Genomic DNA, 18822 nt, shown 5'->3' with positions numbered 1-18822 from the left:
TCTTAGCTATAGTGTTTGCTATTTTAAAAGGCTTATGGTTTTTTCAGAGACCAGCCTAAACGTTTTATCATCCCTTCCTGAAACAGTATTTTAAAGCTTCTTTTGCTCCGTGCCATAATATCGTGCCTTTGTTCTCCTGTTCTTTCAACCTTGGCCAAACTGTTAGAGAACACATGGATACTTCCTTTTTATTTGTTACCTCAATTATAAGAGCACTCATCTAAGTCGCAGAGATTAATTTATCTTTCTTTTTTGCTTGCGGGGTTTGGGACACGTTTGCTTTTGTGAAACCTCTTCTTGGGAGCTTAGTTCTCCCTGTGCTTTGCAGAAGAACAGTTTATATACCTGTCTCAAAGGCAGACAATACAGGCAAAAGCGAATCGTGCTGGCTGAAATAAGAGGGATGGGCTAGAGCTGCCTTGCCACAAAAGAAACGGGGAGAAGTAGGAATGTAAAATTACACGGAGGACCGTAGGGTCAGCTCGCTCCTACTGCAGCCAGCAAGCGCTGCCTCCAGCCCTGCTCCTGAGCAGCTGCTGCTGCCCTGCGTGTTCGAGTTCCCCCCCCCACAGCAAAAGCAATACATTTTGCTCTTCAGGGCTATGGTGTAGGCAGCAAAGCAGGCAGAAGGTTTGGGACTGGTCTGTCCCCACCTGGTCCACAAACAGATAAAGACACAGACCACTTGATGTTGAGGAAGTGCCTTGTCAGCTTGTGCCTAGAGCTGTTGCGCCGAGAGCCGCGCAAGGCTGTGGATTCTGCCAGTGATCTCGGTGCCTGGAAACTAAGACCTGCAATGTTCAAGTCTTTCTCACACACACACAAAAACTTATGACTTAAAATTATTTTTAAGGCTCGCATTATTCTGGGAATGGGAATCCACAATGCAGCTGTGATGAGATGGACACTTTCAGCAGAACGAACGCACTGGAAAAACGAGAAAAACATAAATAGCAACTGTCCGGATGCTACAGTAGAAATAAATTGGAAGCTGATCATAAGATCCAAGTGGGTATTTAGAGTTAGTGTAAATAGAAATACCAAATTAAGCAAATAACATGTAATTTTGAGATGAATTGCTTTATGAGCCAAGCACAAAACTTTGCACTGACTATGCACTGCGTGGTAACAGGAGACTAGGGGAGACATTTTAAAACCTAAAATCACATGAGAAATTGCAAACCACCGAAAAGAATATTTGACTACAAGTCACACGTGCAGTACGATCATAAACAAAACTGCAGAACGATTAAAGACAATTCTACCTTAGGAAGGTTTCCATTATCCTGTAACCTGAAGGAAAACCAGATCATACATCCAAGTTTCAGCTATACCAGATCCTGATTGAAGAAAATGTTAAAAAAATGCCCATATAAGCGTGCCTAAGCACAGGAAAAATGAATGCTTACTCTAGTTTTTGTGTTAGAATGCACTGCTAATTCCCTATTTACTGCTTTGGTTCTGGAGTATGTCCACATAAAATAACTTGCGTGGCTGGGCTAAACCAGTTACTCAAACACACAAAGACAACAAATAGGACAACAATAATGGATTTCTGCTTTATCTGTGATTCATGACAAGGGCTGAGCACACATCCAGATGGAGAAATTAGTCAGAGAAGACGAAAAGGACCCCAGAAAAGGAAACAGAGAACTGTACATCATCTTCATTTAAACAAAGAAAGCCATAAGAATTAATAAGTGCACCAAGCTGTTGGAATAAAATTGAGAAAAGAAACAGAGCTCTCTAAAATTTCCCCCACCAATTGAATATGACACAAATAATATTAAAACGAACAATGACTTCATTTTTATTTTGCTCCACACTTCACTGATGTTGAATTAACGAACGCCTTAAAATAGATTTTTCCATGCGAAGTTGCTTTGAAAAGTCACACTTAGAAGAAGCATTTTAAGCTAGTGAGGAAATCACAAGGGTTTAAAAAAAAATGCAAGTCTTTGCAAAAAATGTTATGTGATAGTCTGCACTTTTGCTAGTAAAGAAAGTCGTGATTCTTAAACACGATGATGTTCAGGCATAAACCTGATTCTCTAAGTGCCATGTATCTCTGTGATGGAAAGGACTGTAGCAGGGGAGCTTGTCCATGAAACACAAATGTGGTTTCAGCTATTTTTACTGAATTTCCTTATTTTTATCTACAAGACATTATAAACTAGTTGGTTCACTTTGCTCCACCCAACCTCACATGTATCAGATACCCAGACGTAGAGCTGTAAGGTACAAGACTCATTTTAAATTTGAATACAGAATGGCTGCAATTCCCATAATCTAATTTTAAGACTAAAACATTTCATCTCAGCAGTAGGGCATCCTTCCCCCCTCACCCTCGTAAGAGACCCTGTGATTTTTATTTTGTGATTTAATTATGACTTTTGTGATGTTCCACTGTTTTTCTTAAAAAGCATGACCACGAGAAACAAAATTTCACCAGAACCCCAGCTTCCATTTTAAAAAAGAGAAAGAAGGGAGAGGGAATAGTTGAAATTAACCTGCTCCAAAATTCAGGATAGTATCTAAAACACCCTTATGATTCTTGTTAGATTACCAATTATTTTTTTAGTATTTGGGACTGGAAATAGCGGAACAACTTTTGCTGTTGTTGCCATGCCAGCAAATAGATTTATTTCTAATATAATTTATTCCAGTTACATAACAAAAATAAACAATGACAGTGAAGTGACTTTTCTCCACTGTCACTCTACGCAGCTCTAAAATAATGGGCTTGTGGATGTTTTCTGGTTGGCTGATGAATTGAAAAATTAGGGGAAAATTAACTCGCAATGAATTGAAAATGCAAATATCAAGTTTAGAGGAGTATAAAGGGCTGATTTAAAAGAAGTACAAGAAGAACCACACATTTAAGGTAGATGTGCAATATTGTATTCACTGGAAATATTTGACTGTGTCCTCAGGTTAGTTACCACTCTTCCTTAACTTACTTATTTACATCAGTTTGAAAATGAAACATTAAAACCCTTTATCACCTATCAAAATAGCATTTTTTTTCACTTGTGATATAATTTCCTCTTTTTATTTCCATCCGAGAATCATTTGGTCTGAATTAGAAACTCATTTCAGTTTCAAGGAACCAGATCTTTCTTTTGATGAACTCACTCATCACTGAACTTCTTGGCCAGGTGGGGTCCTAAGTCACACTCCCCCATCTGAATACCTAATTTTTACACTAATACGCACTGCCATTCCGTCATACCTTTTTAGTGTTAGCTGCCCCAAAAGAACTCATCTCAACCAAAAAAACCTTGCCCTAACATAAAATAACTCTCCGCCGCGCGTTTCACAGCCGCTCTGCGCCCCCTGCCGCCGCCGCCGTCTCCTCGGGGAGCCGCACGGAGGTGGGAGAGTAAATAAGGAAAGGGAAAAACGAGAAGTGGGGGGAAAAAAACGGTTTGGTCTATCCCGAATTTTCCATGCGCTCCAGATGCTGTTACCGGTATTCCCCAAATTGCCTTCATAGATTTCTAGGTTGGAAAAGACCTTAGAGATCATCGAGTCCAACCGTCCCTAATCCCCATTAAACCATATCCTCAAGTAGATCATCCACCCTATTCTTAAACACATCCAGGGATGGGGACTCAACCACCTCCCTGGGCAGCCTATTCCAGTGGCTGACAACCCTTTCAGAGAAGAAATACTTCCTAACATCCAACCTGAATCTCCCCTGACTAAGCTTATACCCATTTCCTCTTGTTCTGTCGCCCATCACTAATGTAAAGAGCCCTTCCCCCACCTCCCCACCGTCCCTCCTCAAGTATTTGTAGGCTGTAATCAGGTCTCCCCTCAGCCTCCTCTTCTCCAGGCTAAACAGCCCCAACTCCCTCAGCCGCTCCTCATAAGTTTTATTTTCCAGCCCCTTGACCAGTTTAGTCGCCCTTCTTTGGACTCGCTCCAGGAGCTCAATATCCCTCTTAAAGCGAGGGAGAGATATTGGAGATATCTCCAAAACTGGACACAATATTCCAGGTGCGGCCTCACCAGTGCCGAGTACAGGGGCAGGATCGCTTCCCTATTCCTGCTGGTTACACTATTCTTGATACATGCCAGTATCCCATTGGCCTTTTTGGCCACCTGGGCACACTGCTGGCTCATATCAAGCTGGTAGTCAACCAACACCCCCAGGTCCTTCTCCGCCAGGCAGCTCTCCAGCCACTCTTCCCCGAGCCTATAGCGATGCTTGGGGTTTTTATACCCCAAGTGAAGGACTCTGCACTTGGCCTTATTAAAGCTCATGCCATTGGCCTCAGCCCAACGATCCAGTCTGTTCAAATCCTGCTGGTCTCCCTCCTCTGCCCTCAAGCCCTTGCAAAAATGATGGTGTTTCAGTTCTTTTCCCCTGGAACCTGCTCTGTCACTGCCGCAAAATGTCACGGCAATGCTCCGAGCATTTTTTTCAGGCAGCAAAATGCATTTTTTTCTCCCTACACCATATGTAACCTACAGTCTGCCTCGAGTGTACGCTCTCGGATATTCTAGCGGGACCTCAGGTGCAAAATCCACGTGGCGACCGAAAGGATGCTGGCCTGCGTCATCTAATCTATTGACGTTTCTTAAGTCAATTAGGTTTTTCTCTGGTTTGTTTTTATCTCGGTTGTTTTGTTTGTTTGTTTTCTACTTACTGGTTGGACGGCATCCAGGCAGTTGTAAACTGTGATATGTCTTTTTGGATTATGCATGGGAAGATTGATTTATTTCTTTTACTCTCCTATTCTCAGCAAATATTAGTCTTGTCTGTAATAAACGCTGTCTGAACAAGGGAAAATAATTAGCTCGTATCCGCATGCACTACTTCAAGTTTCTTCCCAGTAGACAAAGCAAATATATCAGTCCGTATCTTAACAAAGAAGTTATCTTTAAATACTTTTGGAACATGTACTCAACACTATACCAGGCAGAAAATACACAGCCTGATTTTCATTTACACAAAGGCCGATTTATAATGCTCAGGAAGCCTTGCAAGGCTCGAAGCAGATGTCTGCACCCACTTAAAGCGCTCTTTCCACACCAGGGTTGTGTAACTGGATAGTTTTTCGGGACTTGCCGTTGCTGAACCAGGTGAGTGTGCCACACCTAACACCTTACTCGGGGCAAAACTATGTAGATCGCATGTTTGCATAAAGATGCATGTGTTTTCTTTTGTGGCAATTATTTTCATACTTTTGCAGACCTTCCCCTTGAGTCCCGGAAAGCATGCTGACAGTGAGCTATAAGGAGACCTTGTGATTTATTCTCTTGCTGTGCTCTCAACGCTTTGTCCTTTTTTCCTTCTACTGTTTGCACAGATCTAAGTTGTTACTAATACAGAAGCCATCCGAATACAAAAACACACCCTACTATTGTAAAGTGTGACTGTTGAATTAAGTCAAAATTGGCTAAGTAGTAAAGAATCATTTGGTATAATTAGACAAACTCATATATGCATACAGAGACTTATTTCTGTAGGTAACTGAGCTTAAGGACTTACTTTTATATTTAATCTGCATGATTTTGGATTCCATATTCAAATGGATGCAATGAGAGGAATTGATTCAGCCCCTGAAAGGGATGAATACAGTCTCTGCTGGAGGATCTAATGCAAATGCTGAAGTCCAGAGCGTGTGTCTGCCACAGCCCTGCCATCTCTGAGAAGTAAAGACGCGTGCTTGACTGGTCGTGAAGCTGGAATTCCTCCTTGCTCTTGCAAGCCATATTTGGGGAGCTTTTCAGAAACAGGAGGGCTAAGCCCCAGGAAAGAAGATTCCAGTTCCATTAGTGCTAAAATTACAGTGACTGTAAGACAAAGATAGGGCAACTTTGAAGAGTAAAGTAGAAAGAGGACAGAAACTTGACAATATTCATTGAGAAAAAGCTTACAACAGGAGAAATATAACACTTGAAGATGTGGTTGCAATCTTTCTTCTTGGAAAATGTCTGTTGGTGTGAACTCCTTTGCCTGCTTTAGCTTTCCTTTCCTTTAAGCACAAGGGGTGCAGTTCTTCTTTTTCAGATAGTAGTGACAATGAGGAAGAAGGACCAGAAACATGCTCTCCACGAGATCTTTGGGACTTATTTGTGGAAGCCTTGAGGAGGAAGAGACCTCCAGAGTCAGTTCAAGAGAGGAAGGCAGCAAAAATCCATCACGCTAGAGACAGACCCATTCTTACATGTGGGCAAAAGAGAGGATGTCATTCCACAAGAAAGCAACATTTCTTGTATCCTGGGGTGGAGAATGTACATACAAGGACGCTTTCTCAATCTCTGAGTTACATAAAAAATTTAATTATGACTAACTGAGCTTTTAAGCACTGAAATGTGAGATCTCAGGGCCTCACAGGCCCCAGCAGCAGGTCAGGGGATCCAGGTTCTAGGACCAAGGTTCTCTCCAGCATTTAGGTATTTCCTTTCTACCCACAGCACTCCTTTAAAAATGCATGAAACACTGAAAACAGCGGAATCCTCGTTGGAGTTAGGCCTCTGTTGCACTTGCACATTTAAGGTTATTTTCCAATACGACTTTTCTTCCCTCTTGCCTTCTTTGTCCTCTGACTTTTCATTTTCTTCCTCATTGATCGCCTGCTCCTCTCCAGTCTTGTTCCACATACACAGTCTCTTTTCTCAACACTACTCATCAGTGATTGTCACAACTCCCTTCCTTCCTTGGTATCACCTCATTTTAGGTCATTCACTGTACTTACAACGTGTAAAAATCTGTGACAGACTCATGAAGATCTCTTGAAGACTCAAGCTAGTTTTCAACTGCAGACTCCGTGTTTCCTCTTTATTCTCCTGCTCCCCCTTCCCCCTCAAAATAAAAGCCCAAGCAAATGCTACAGGTTTAGTCCTGCTCTTCTGCTTCCAGAGTTCTTTTTCTTCTATTTTCTTTTCTTTTTTTTCCCCCAAGTGTTGGCACTGCCATGTATTTCGTTGTAGAAGACTGATGATCTCTGAGTTACATCGAGCCTTCATGATAAACAACTATGGAATGGCAGCTCAGGGTAAAAGTAGCGTTTTCCTCGGTATATTAGGAGCTGGGTGGTCTGTAGCTCACAGCTGGGTCAGGGGATACTAGGGATGAAATTTTTTCATAAAGACTCGTCGAGGGATTAGCTGGTATGAAATAATAAAAAGTAGGGCAGGAAGAGATCTTCAGAGATAACTCCTTGGCTCAAGTCAAGATCAGTTTATAATTAAACCACCTCTGAAAGATGTTTATCTTATTTGCTTTTAAGAGCCTCCAACAATGCAGATTCCACAGGTCCTTTAAAGAGTCTGATGCCAACTATTCTTTCCGTAGAAATCGGCCCTGAAGTCTAACCTGACCTAGACTGTAATTTTAGCCCTTCACACCTTATCCAGTGCTTCTGTCTCTTCTTGTAGCAAACTTTTGCCTATTTGAAAACTGCTATTACATTGCCTCTGATTACTCTTCTCCAGGCTGTTTTTTCACATCCTCCTTGTGTAGACTTCAAGGGGATTTTCTGCTGTGTGTCTGTGTTTTGGCTGGGGGAAATCTATTTTGCAACTACCATGGCTGATGTAAAACAAGAATGACCGTAAGGGATAAAGAAGATTAGGAAACATCTCTACCCTTCAGTGAGTCCACATCTTTCCTGAAGTGCAGTGCTCGCTATCGGACACATTCCTTTAACTGAGATCTTACCAGTACTAACTGGAGTCAAAAGATGACTTCATGAGCGAGATATGAAACTCCTTCTCACATACTGCACCGTAACATTTCGTTTTCCCACAGCTATGCAACAGTGCTGACTGATTTCACTATACTGTAAGAGGGTTTTTTTTTAATCAGTTTACAGTAAAGACAGACAGTCATAACTTATTTTGCATTCTTTCCTCTGCAACTTTTCTACTAATGCTGGCAGTAAGGCTTACAATGACAGCTGAAATGAGGAGGATCCACACTGCTTGCAAAATGCACTTCTGCCCATACACACGGCATGTAAATGTGAAGTTACTTTAAACCTGGTACAGGTAGTTTGTGAGTTGTTAGTGGGCAATGAAGCTCCTTCTGTCTGAAGAGTGGGTAGAATTTTTCTAGGCCTTTCCTCAGCAAATGGGAAAAAGGAAACCTTTCTAAAGAGAAAATATCTTCTAAAACTTTATCACCTTTTTCTGATAGGAATTCTGCATTTCTCTGCTCCCCTGCACGATCCCAACAGCATGTTCTTGCACGCAAAAACGACGCCAAGTATTCTCCCCATCCAGCATCTTCTGCTCTTTGACATCCTTTTCTCCTTCCATTGAGTGGTAATTTTAAAACCATACTTCCTGTGAAGTACTTCTTCAGAGACACCAGAATTACAGGTGTGCCACAGTTCCCTGCCAGCGTGGACCTGGAGCTCTTTCTGGAGCCCCAGCTCTACTCAGTGTCAGCGAAATTATCTGTGACTGCATGATGGGGCAGTTGCATGGAAAAAATGGTTAGATAGACAAGTATATCTGCTACAGCTTAAATATGCCTTCCATGCCCAGAGGTAGTTTGATTTTTTTTTTTTTAGTATTTTCTTGATATTTTTTATGCATACATGCATGCAATCACATACACTTACGTATGTGTACACTTGAAAGTGCGTTGGTTAGTGAACTCTCCTCATTTTGCTATCAGACTACCAGGAGAAAATGAATGCAGTACTATATTCAGGCTTCAGTCCATCATCAATATATACATCGATATATATCATCAATGTAATCTCTCAGGAAGGAAAAAATCCTCTGAACTCCTACGTGTCATGCTATGGGGAATCATGCTACAAGAGCCCCTGTTGGGAAACAAGTTGTAGCACCTCGAGGAGCTGGAGTGGTTGCACCTGCCTCGTGAAACGATAAGCCTGCTGCTGCTCTCTGAGCATAATGAGGAGTTCTGTCAAGCTAAAAAAAAAATCAGAATATGCAACAAACAGTATGTTTTAAAAAGACCTCTATGTCCCCCACACAACCCCTTCAGTGCTACCTGCTACGTGCTTCTTAAGAAATGGGGCAGGCTGGGGATTTTTATTGGTAGAATAGAATAGAACAGAACAGAACAACAGAATACTTCAGCTGGAAGGGACCTACAACGATCATCTAGTCCAACTGCCTGACCAAATCAGGGCTGACCAAAAGTTCAAGAATGGTATTAAGGGCATTTTCCAAATGCCTCTTAAACACTGACGGGCCTGGGGCATCGACCACCTCTCTAGGAAGCCTGTTGCAGTGTATATATGTTCCAGTGGCTACAGATGCTTCTTTTTATTTGGATTTTCTTTGCTAAAATAACAAGTAAGTAGGATTTTTCTAATGGTGGGGACAGGGTAAGCAGAGCAGCCCGTGTCTCATGTGAAGGTACATGGGGCTTTGGGGTAAGACAGCATGTCACAAGGGGTCTGTGGTTACTTGTGAGAGATGGGATGGTGAGAGGGCGGGAATGGTCCCAGACTTGCTTGCAGGACAGTGTGTTGGCGCGCCAGGGGACGAGGAGTGATGAGGACAGTGATGAGGGATACTGTAGGGGAGTGAAACCACCTACAGTATCCCTCATCACTCATGAAGAGAGATGGTGAAGGCAAACACAAACAGGAGAGGAGTTTGTAAAGAATGTTTCCATCTGTAATAGGTGATTTGTGTCTGCAAAGTCAGAATGATCACCAGGGGCAATACACATCTGTGGCAGAGGTATTTACAATTTGTACTTGACACACAGGCCTGATTGTTCTTACTTTGCATGTATGTCAGAGCGCTTCCCTATGTGGAATTGCTCAACAGTTACAAGTCAGGTGTGATTCAGGCTCTGCACAGATCAGTACTTTAATTTAAATCAACACTGACAAAGCAGCCTTATAGTCAGCAAGAAATGACTATGCCCTGGCCAACCTGTTTTATGTCCTCTCAATAACCCAGATTTGTCCTGCTAGTCTAGATGGAAGTGTATCTTGAAACAGAAATGACTGTATTAATTCTGGGGGGGAAAAGAAATTGCTCTTTTTTAGTGAGTATCTATAAACACTTGGTGTATTGTTTTTTTTTAACCAAGATGCTGCGAAAGAGGGTATCTTAGACAGTAGAGGGCACTGTGACCTCAAAAATAAGCTCCAAACTGAGCCCTAGTTGTCTCTATTTGCCAGCACAGCTGATGGGACACAGGCAGAGGCGTTATTCCAACCGAAAGGGAGCGCTATTTGTTTCACAGTAGTTCAAGGGACTAGAGTGGTGGTGAGAAAAAGTAGAATCATAGAATGGTTAGGGTTGGAAGGGACCTTAAAGATCATCTAGTTCCAACCCTCCTGCCATGGGCAGGGAAATCCTCCACTACACCAGGTTGCCCAAAGCCTCGAAAGTAAAAGGGAGCAGACTGATAGGTAGTGTAAAGCCATGGTGCCTAAAAACGAACTATATTTATTTCCACATGGAAAATTGAAAGAAAGGGATGAATTCCAACAAGTTGTTTGACGCTGTGGCACATCTTTATATTTTGAGAACACAGTTTTTAAAGTCTGGTTTGGGTGCTGTACGAGCAAGGTTTCAGAATGTATAATGAAAGCATACAAATAGGATCATCATCTGAGACAGGTTATCACAAAGTTAGAAAGGTGAGGAAGGAGATGTGGAAAACACAAACTGGTTACTGACTTTGACATGGCAACATGTTTGAATAGCCCTACCGTTTCTCACATCTGGCTGCTCTGCCAGCTGTTAACTGAAAAGCTATTCTGTGAGAACTTGCAGATCATTGCTTGTCTCGTGTTTCTGGTCTAAGTCCATTGCTGGCCTTCCTGTATTTCCACCATAAATGGTGTTCATATTCTCAATCTCACATAAAGGGCATCTGCTATGAAATATAGTAATAGCTCAACCCATCTTCCTATGATCCTGCTGTGTTGCTGTCACTTAGCTCCTGCTTGTCACTGCAAGCTGTTTCCTCTGTCTTCTCTGATGCATCTTTTGGCAGCAGCTACTTAGGAGACGCACCAGATAAACACTGACTCCGCAAAAAATGAAGCAAAACCATGGTGGCTGGTAAATCAGGTTAGGGTAAGCTGGATCCATCACTTCTGCTTGTAATAGTGAGTTCTGTGACCCTCAGATAACTTGCTCTGTAATTTGCTCCTCCAAATAGAAGCATAACGAGATGCAGTTGCTGTGTCTGTGAATCATGGCATCTATGCCAAGTTATCATGACTACTCACTGTGGCCAAATGCCACGCAGTGAGAACGTGGAGCGTACAGCAAGAGATCTTCATTTTGAAAGCTGTGAGGAGATTATATCGTGCAGAGGAGTTAAAAGTCCTCAGAACGGTGAAGAATTGCAGAAACATTCCAGGCCTCGGTTGGGAGGAGATGATCACACTCCGTGCTATAAGAAGGGACACTGGCAAATCTCCCAAACCAGCTCCTCAACAGGGCAAGCGGACAGCGGTGCTACTGTGATTGTTCTGTCTGCAGCAAGGAAGGAAGGGTAACTGGAGATATGTTAGACCTATGAGGTTACCAGTGTAGCTTGAATTTTCAATTTTCTTCCTGATATTCATAGTATTTCGTGTTCCTTTAACTGTTTTTTTTTTTTTTTCAGACCTGCAGGGAAGCATTTAAGGTAGCATGAAAATGGTACTGGAAACTGAAAGCCAAGAAATCAGAGAAAGTCGCATGGAGAATAATTGGATTTTCTGAGTCACTAATGTTCTTCAGTGTTATTCTGGCAGCAGGCAGTTTGAGGCTTACAATCACCTTTATAGAACTGAAGGAGGTAATTTCTGTGTCAAAGAAAGGTCTTCAGGACTGCTCATTCTGAAAATGTGATTTTTTTTGTTGCCAGGGTAGGCAAGCTGGGCAAATCGTTCTCGTTTGTTTCTAGTACAAACAACCTTTTGCTTGTATGAGAAGTTAGCCATAGAGACATGCATGTTCCAGTTCTATATAGTTTTTTTATATATATATAAAATGCAACTGTAATTTCTCCAGTTATATATAGTTACATATATAGAGAGAGTTGAAATGCAACTGCCATTTTAAAAGTGAGAGAAGATAGATGTGAACAGAGATGTGCAAGTAGAGATCTGACTGTGGTACTACTAACTCACCAGGAGCATACTTCTCCCTCTTCAGGATACAGGCAAGGAATGTTTAAAGGCGTTAACAGTTAACTCAAGGGTGGATATTCATATCCTGCAGAAAGAGAATTGAGCCCACAGAGCTGCTAAATAGGACAAGGTGCACACTAAAACTTGTTTGTCACTACATTCTGCTGTTTTTTCCTGGCAGATTCCTCCACATACAAACTCCGAGGGCGATCCTGCTTCTTTACTTCTGCCTTAAAATACTCCTTCGCCTTCTGCACTTCTACTCATCCCGGTCATCACGAGAAGAGGTCCCAACTCTTTTTGTTCTTATAAAGTTCTTTCCTTAGCTAAGAATTTGTGTGTTCTGTGACTGAAGCTCGAGTAGGATTAATCATGAGTTAAGTATAATACAGCCATATGGTCTGGAGCTCAAAGTGCTCTAACTGCCTGGCTAGTTACCTGAGGCTCTGAGCTCCACATCGCTGCAGCTATGTTGCTGTCAGCACTCATGAAGAGGCGTACTTTCTGCATTATGCCTTCACTGCATGCTAACCTTGGATTAAATAAACCAAGGAAAGGGAGCCTGAAATTCCCTGACTTGCTACAATGCAGTCCTGCTATTATTAAGTCTGCGGCTGAATGTGTGAAAGTGTGTGGGATCAACACAAACTTCGCAGAAGCAAAGCCCTGTCGTAGGTGGCAATGGCAGCCTTGCCACAAAATCTGCAGGATATGCTCTGAGGCAGTGCCACTGGAACAAAGCAGAGCAGTACAAGGAATGCTTTTACAGATATCAAAAGGGAATTCTCTATGGGCATTCTTATTCAGATCACCTTGGGAGAGAGAAGGGGTTGGTATTGGTAATAAACTGCAAAGTGAAGGTCTCACTTGAGGCAAGAGATTGGATTGAGAGCAGCCCTGAGGAAAAGGACTTGGGAGTGCTGGTGGGTGAGAAGCTCAACATGAGCTGGCAATGTGCACTAGCAGCCCAGAAAGCCAACCGTGTCCTGGGCTGCATCCAAAGCAGCGTGGGCAGCAGGTCGAGGGAGGGGATTCTGCCCCTCTGCTCTGCTCTCCTGAGACCCCACCTGGAATACTGCATTCAGCTCTGGGGTCCCCAACACAAGAAGGACATGGAGCTGCTGGGGTGAGTCCAGATGAGGCCATGAAGATGATCCGAGGGCTGGAGCACCTCTGCTATGGAGACAGGCTGGGAGAGTTGGGGCTGTTCAGCCTGGAGAAGAGAAGGCTCCGGGGTGATCTTATAGTAGCTTTCCAGTACTTAAACGGGGCCTACAGGAAAGCTGGAGAGGGACTTTTTACGTGTAGTGATAAGACATGGGGCAATGGCTTTGAACTGAAAGAGAGCAGATTTAGATTAGATATAAGGAAGAAATTCTTCATTGTGAGGGTGATGAGGCACTGGACCAGGCTGCCTAGAGAAGTTGTGACTGCCCCATCCCTGGAAGTGTTCAAGGCCGAGTTGAATGAGGCTTTGAGCAACCTGGTGTAGTAGAGGGTGTCCCTGCCCGTGGCAGGGGGGTTGGAACTAGATGATCTTTGAGGTCCCTTCCAACCCTAACCATTCTGTGATTCTAGGAAGAGTGAGAAAACTGGTGGCAAGAAACAGTACAGAAGATGAGAATGAGTGGAAGAAAAGAAAGCAAGCTCTGGACTATTTGGTACTGAGGTGTGCATGTCCAGTGTCCTGAGGAATGAATACTGCTAAATATATAGGAAGTGCCAAGGCAATGTGCATTACTTGCAGGGCCTGATACCTGAGAACTGTGACAGTGTCTCACAATGACCATACAACTTTGCATCCTGAGGTTGCTGGTATCTGGCAGAGTGATTTGGAAATGCGGAGAGATAGTCCAGCGATCATGGAAAACGTGATCAGAGAGAGAGGGAAGACCTAGCAGACACATGAACATTGTGGTCCAGGATGTGCTTTGCCCTGGGATAGCAGAAAACTGTGGAGAAACATCTTAGAAGTTTTGCTGTCCCTGGGCAAAGGATGTTAGGATAAGCTGATTAAGATGACTTCTGTGCTATGGCCTAATATAGATCCTTCGGCACCCTCAAGAGCTAAAAGAAATAAAATTTACTTTCAGAGTTATCACCTTTCCTCCCTCCTCACCTCTTTTTGTTATAAACAGCAAGGCACGTGCTGGCTTACAGGTATCACTCCTCGTGCTGTGGCGTGCAGGATTGATAATGAGCTATTCCATATGAAACGATGTTGGAAATAAACATAGCACTTTTGGAAAAATATGCAACTCCTGTGATGATATAAACCCAAGGTTTGTTTCTTACTACTTGTGTCTCTTACAGATTGAAGGAAATGTCATTTTATTTTTAGAGGTGTACTCCTCTCCTGCAGCTCTTTTGAAGATGGGGCACCTTTACTTTTAAGAATGTGACGTTCTGCCTTTGCGTTCTTATAATAATTTTGAAAATCTTTATAGAGCTGTTTAGTTTAGTAGTACGTGCCTTTCTAATCAGGTTCTGAAATAAATTGCCTGAAGAGTTTTGATAAAGGAAAACAGCCTGATGGTAATTGATTTGCTGCAGGCTGGAGCAGGCCCAGTTAATCTCAATGGTCGAGCTATCCCACAGCAATCATTTGAACCTTAATAATCTCAACCCTTCAAGCTCCTGAGTGTTCCGTGACTCTATTAATTTTGGGAAAAACTGAAAACAGGTTTCAGGAGTTAAAAATCAGCAGAACATATCATAATACTCTTTTTCTATGCCAGTTACACGCAAAACTATCTGGAGCCCGTACATTTCAATTGCTCAGCCAGAAAAAATAGACTCCTTTGGCCACTAAATTTATGACTAGGCTGCACGATAAAAATCAAATACAAAAAAGAGCAGCCTGTGGAACTTTTTCTCCTGGAAATCAGGTGGGAAAATATTATGTAGTCTTCAAACATTCAAATCATGTTCCTTTATGCTTTCATTTGTATTTAGCATATAATAAGCATAGATAAATGTTACTCGAAATACTGGACTGCAATTCACATTGGAAGAAGGGCCTGTGTGCTCAGGAGATGGGCTGTTTTATAAAACTATATAAGCTGGTCAAATGAAAAATACTATTTCTTCCTTGCTAATTTTTTTTTTTTTTTTTTGAGCTCAATGTACCACGTGCCTTTTTGCAATTATCTCCCGAAAACAGCTGCGGATAGAACAATTTTCCCTTAACCAGCAAAGAAATGTGGAGCCAGGACTAGCTGTGGACCCCTGTGGTCCCACAGACTTGTTTTACCCAGCTGCACCAGCTTGTATCTTTGTGCCCTTGTTGTGGGAACAACCTTCCCACTATCCCAAAGACAGCAGAGGCTGTCCTCTTCTCGTGTGTTCTTTACCTTGGCAGCTGAATCTGGACCAAAATTGCCTTCCTGTGCTAACAATATGCTGACTATATATTTATTAAACATATTTTTTAAATACTATCTTAATATAGTAATTGCTGCATAAGGCTCGAACCTTGTGTTTCACAGGATAAGATTCATAAAAATAATTAGGAAAAAAGATTAAAATAAAGAAGTTGTAAACGTTTTAAAAAGTCATGCTGCTGTGATATGAGAGGAAAGGGGCGGAAAGGCCGGGAAAAATGAGCAAAGAGTTGAGGGGAAAGATGATGCCAAGAGAACTCAAGCATGTGGAAAACTTAGTGACAAGAAACATACAGAGAGAGATGAAGAGTGAGGAGGGGGAAAGAAAAGCCTGAGGACAGTGATGAAGAACACCTGGGATGCAAGGAATATATACAGGCAGAAAACGTATTTTCCAGGGGAAAAAGAATAACAAGGGGACAGAGAGTGAAGCGGATGTTTGGTGAGGCGGCAGTTAATGAAGAGGCGATGCTCTGCTGTATTTAATCAACATTATCAAAAATTTGTGATTAAATTAATATATTAAGAGTGCAAACACTCTTGCGCGCGGAGCGGGAAAGCAGCGCGGGAGGAGGCCAGGACCGTTTTGCTGTTGCGGGACTTAAGTTTGACAGTTGCTTTGCGCATTCCCAACCCGTAAAAGAATTCCAGCCGTCAGCGCAGGAGCCGCAGCGACGGCTGCCGCCAGCTACCGAAGGCAGCTGCTCGGGAAAGTCATGGAACAACATTCCGGGTCTCCGCGTATCCACGGGACCGCTGCGTAACGGGACGTTAAGAACCTGCGAGCGCCGGGGCACGGGGGCCGGCGGGAAGAGCCGCGGCCGCCCCTCCGGGCGGAGGTGAGCGGGAAGAGCTCCGCTTCCCGCCTCCTCGGAGAGAGGGAGGGGCCCGGCGGGACGCGGCGCGGCGGCGGAAACGGCGGGCAGCGCGTGCGGGGCGCGGGAAAGCGGCAGCGGCGGCAACTGCCGCTGCCGTCCGCCCGCGCGCGCGGCCGCCGAAGCGGCAGGACGGCGCGCGCGTGAGCGAGCGGCGGGGAGGAGCGCGGGGATCCGTTACCCGCCCCGCCGGGGAGCGCCGCCCCCTCCCCCCCCACGTGGCCAACCGGGCGGAGCAGGCGGCGGCAGCGGCGGCGGCGCAGCCCGGCGGAGTAGTGACCGGCCGCTCCTTCGCCCCGTTACTACGAGCCCGCCGGTTCCGCCTCCGCCCCGTGGCCTCCGGGCCCTGCCCGGGGGTGGGGGAACCTCCTCGCTGAGGACCGCCCCCGTTCGCCTCCCCTCCGTCGCGGTACCCCCGGCGCCGGCGGGGACTATGCGGAGATGGCCGTCCCGACCCGAGGCAGGAACAAAGAGTCGCCGCCGCTCAAGCCCGGGCAACAGCAGCTCCAGTCGCCGGGCGCCAGCCCCGGGAGCGGCCGCGGGCGCCCTCCGCACTCGCCCGGCAGGCAGGTCCCCGGCGGGGCCCGCGCCATGCGGAAGGGAGGCGGCGGCCGGCGCGGAGCCAGGAGCGACCCCCAGAGACCCTGCAGGGAGGGGCCGGCGGCTGAGGGGCAGCGGGACGCGCTGGGCCGCGGCCCCCTGAGGCTCCTGCGCGGCTGCAGAGACCGGCTCCGAGGTGAGGGGGGGTCGGTGAGGGGAGGGAGCCGACCCCTTCGCCCAAATCCTGCCTCTTCCCCGCTCCCTCTGCCCCCGCGCGGCCGGGGAGCCCGCTCTGCCGCCCGCGGGAAGTGCGACGGGGCTCGGTCCCGCCTGCCTCCCCCCTTTCCGGGCGCCCGGCGCGGGCGGCGGCGCGAAAGCTCCTCTCGGACGGGCTGGCTTCTCGCTGCCGCCCCGGGGAAGGGTAGCGCCGGGACGTACTTCCCCGGGAAGGCGATCTGGGGGCGAGGAGGAGGGGAGCGAAGCGGCCGGAGCGGGAAGCGGGCAGCCCGGTGGCCTCACGACCTCCGCCCGCGGGAGGGCTGTGCCCGGGGCAGCGGCCGGGCGCTCGCCCGCGCTCCCCGTGCCCGTCTTCCAGCCCGTCGCGGCGGGAGGGGGTTAAGGAGCGAAGCTGACGAGACCCGCGCTGGTGTCGGTGAGGATTGGGGGTTCGGAGGAAGAAAAGGGGGTTTTACCGCTTTGGCATCCTTTAGGGGTGAAACGGGAGAAAGTGCTGTTCGTGTAAACTCCCTCTCGTTAACTCGTCCCCTCTAATCCTTGCTTCCAGCGCCGGTATGACCAGCCTGTTTCTTGATAGCACTGTCGGAAGGATGGAGGTTCCTTTAAAGTCTGACTTCCAGTGTGAGCGAGTTTGTCAATAACACGTCTGTGAACAAATCCTCTTCTGACGAGTTATTTTGTAGAAGTTATTTCAGGAATTAGGAACCTGGTTTGTATAGTCGCCATAATAGCCTGCCTGTGATATTTATGTGTAGTTACCAACTTCCTGTATGAAATTTCTCAGCAGTTTTGAAGCCAAGGTTTTACCGAAAACTAGTGCTGCAGAGTTCAAATAGATTTCATTGTACAGAAGCTGTTCTTAATTGCTTAAAACACTTGTTTTCTTTTGGCAGTATTTGTTGACGACAGAAAGGCCTTCGTCGTAAAAGCTGACAGCAAGATATGGCTCACTTTCCTTCTGGGTAAGTAGAAGGAATATGTCAGAAGAAAATACTCTTTGCCTTTCTTTCTCTGGAATTGTAAACTGTAGTAAACTGTATTGAAATATATTTGGAAATATAACTTGGAAAAACAAAAAAGTACAGCTTTATGGTGAAAAGGGACAGGAAAAAGCTTCCTACCTGGTAACTTTTGTAAAGCTGTTACTGTAGCGGTTGATGTGGTATCAGAACATTTGTAGGAAAATAATTATTCAGATATTTATGGATCTCTCCTATCAAGTAACTAATTTCTAGGGGAAAAAAAAAACCAACTCTTATTAAGGACTGTAATCAAAACAGCTCGTTGTGGAAGGATTACGGATGGAAGAACATACAACTGTAAGGGGATGTAAATTCAGATGTTATTATCTTTGGGAATATTTTGAGGTAAATAAGAAAATGGCTAACGGCCGGAGTCTTGGAAATAGCACCTAAAATATTTGCAAAATGAAATAAGGAATGCATTCCTGAAGTTAACATATGTTAAATAATAGCATAGCTGTCAGATGCACAATTACGTATACTCCTAAAGGTATTCTAGTAAAAGACTTGTCAGAGTATTCCAAAGATGCTGGTACTATTTATCACACCACCAGTACTCCTTGTTGCCAAAGGGAGTTTCTTCAGTTTGATGAATTACATGGCAAAGTAGTAGCAGGGACACAACCCTTAGCTTACAAACTAATTGATGAATAAACTGTTCCCGAATTGCTTTGCTTCC

The 18822-nt window shown here is 44.8% G+C and overlaps 1 protein-coding gene across 2 annotated transcripts in view; it reads left to right on the top strand.

Moving 5' to 3' along the window:
• The first annotated feature begins 16785 nt into the window (after positions 1-16785).
• Positions 16786-18822, top strand: part of DPY19L1 (dpy-19 like C-mannosyltransferase 1) — a 51339-nt gene continuing 49302 nt past the window's right edge. Inside the window, exons 1-2 of one of the 2 annotated variants that reach the window (XM_086614761.1) lie at positions 16786-17080; positions 18015-18083. In XM_086614761.1, coding sequence (XP_086470887.1) covers positions 16786-17080; positions 18015-18083 — 364 coding nt within the window. Of the gene's footprint in view, positions 17081-18014; positions 18084-18822 lie in introns of those variants that run through there. The other variant, XM_086614762.1, reaches the window with a different exon arrangement.

This window comes from Tauraco erythrolophus, chromosome 7 (assembly GCF_009769465.1).
Source record: "Tauraco erythrolophus isolate bTauEry1 chromosome 7, bTauEry1.pri, whole genome shotgun sequence".
Lineage (NCBI taxonomy): Eukaryota > Metazoa > Chordata > Aves > Musophagiformes > Musophagidae > Tauraco > Tauraco erythrolophus.
Note: the sequence above shows the minus strand (reverse complement) of the source record. Positions and strands in the feature narration are given on the sequence as shown.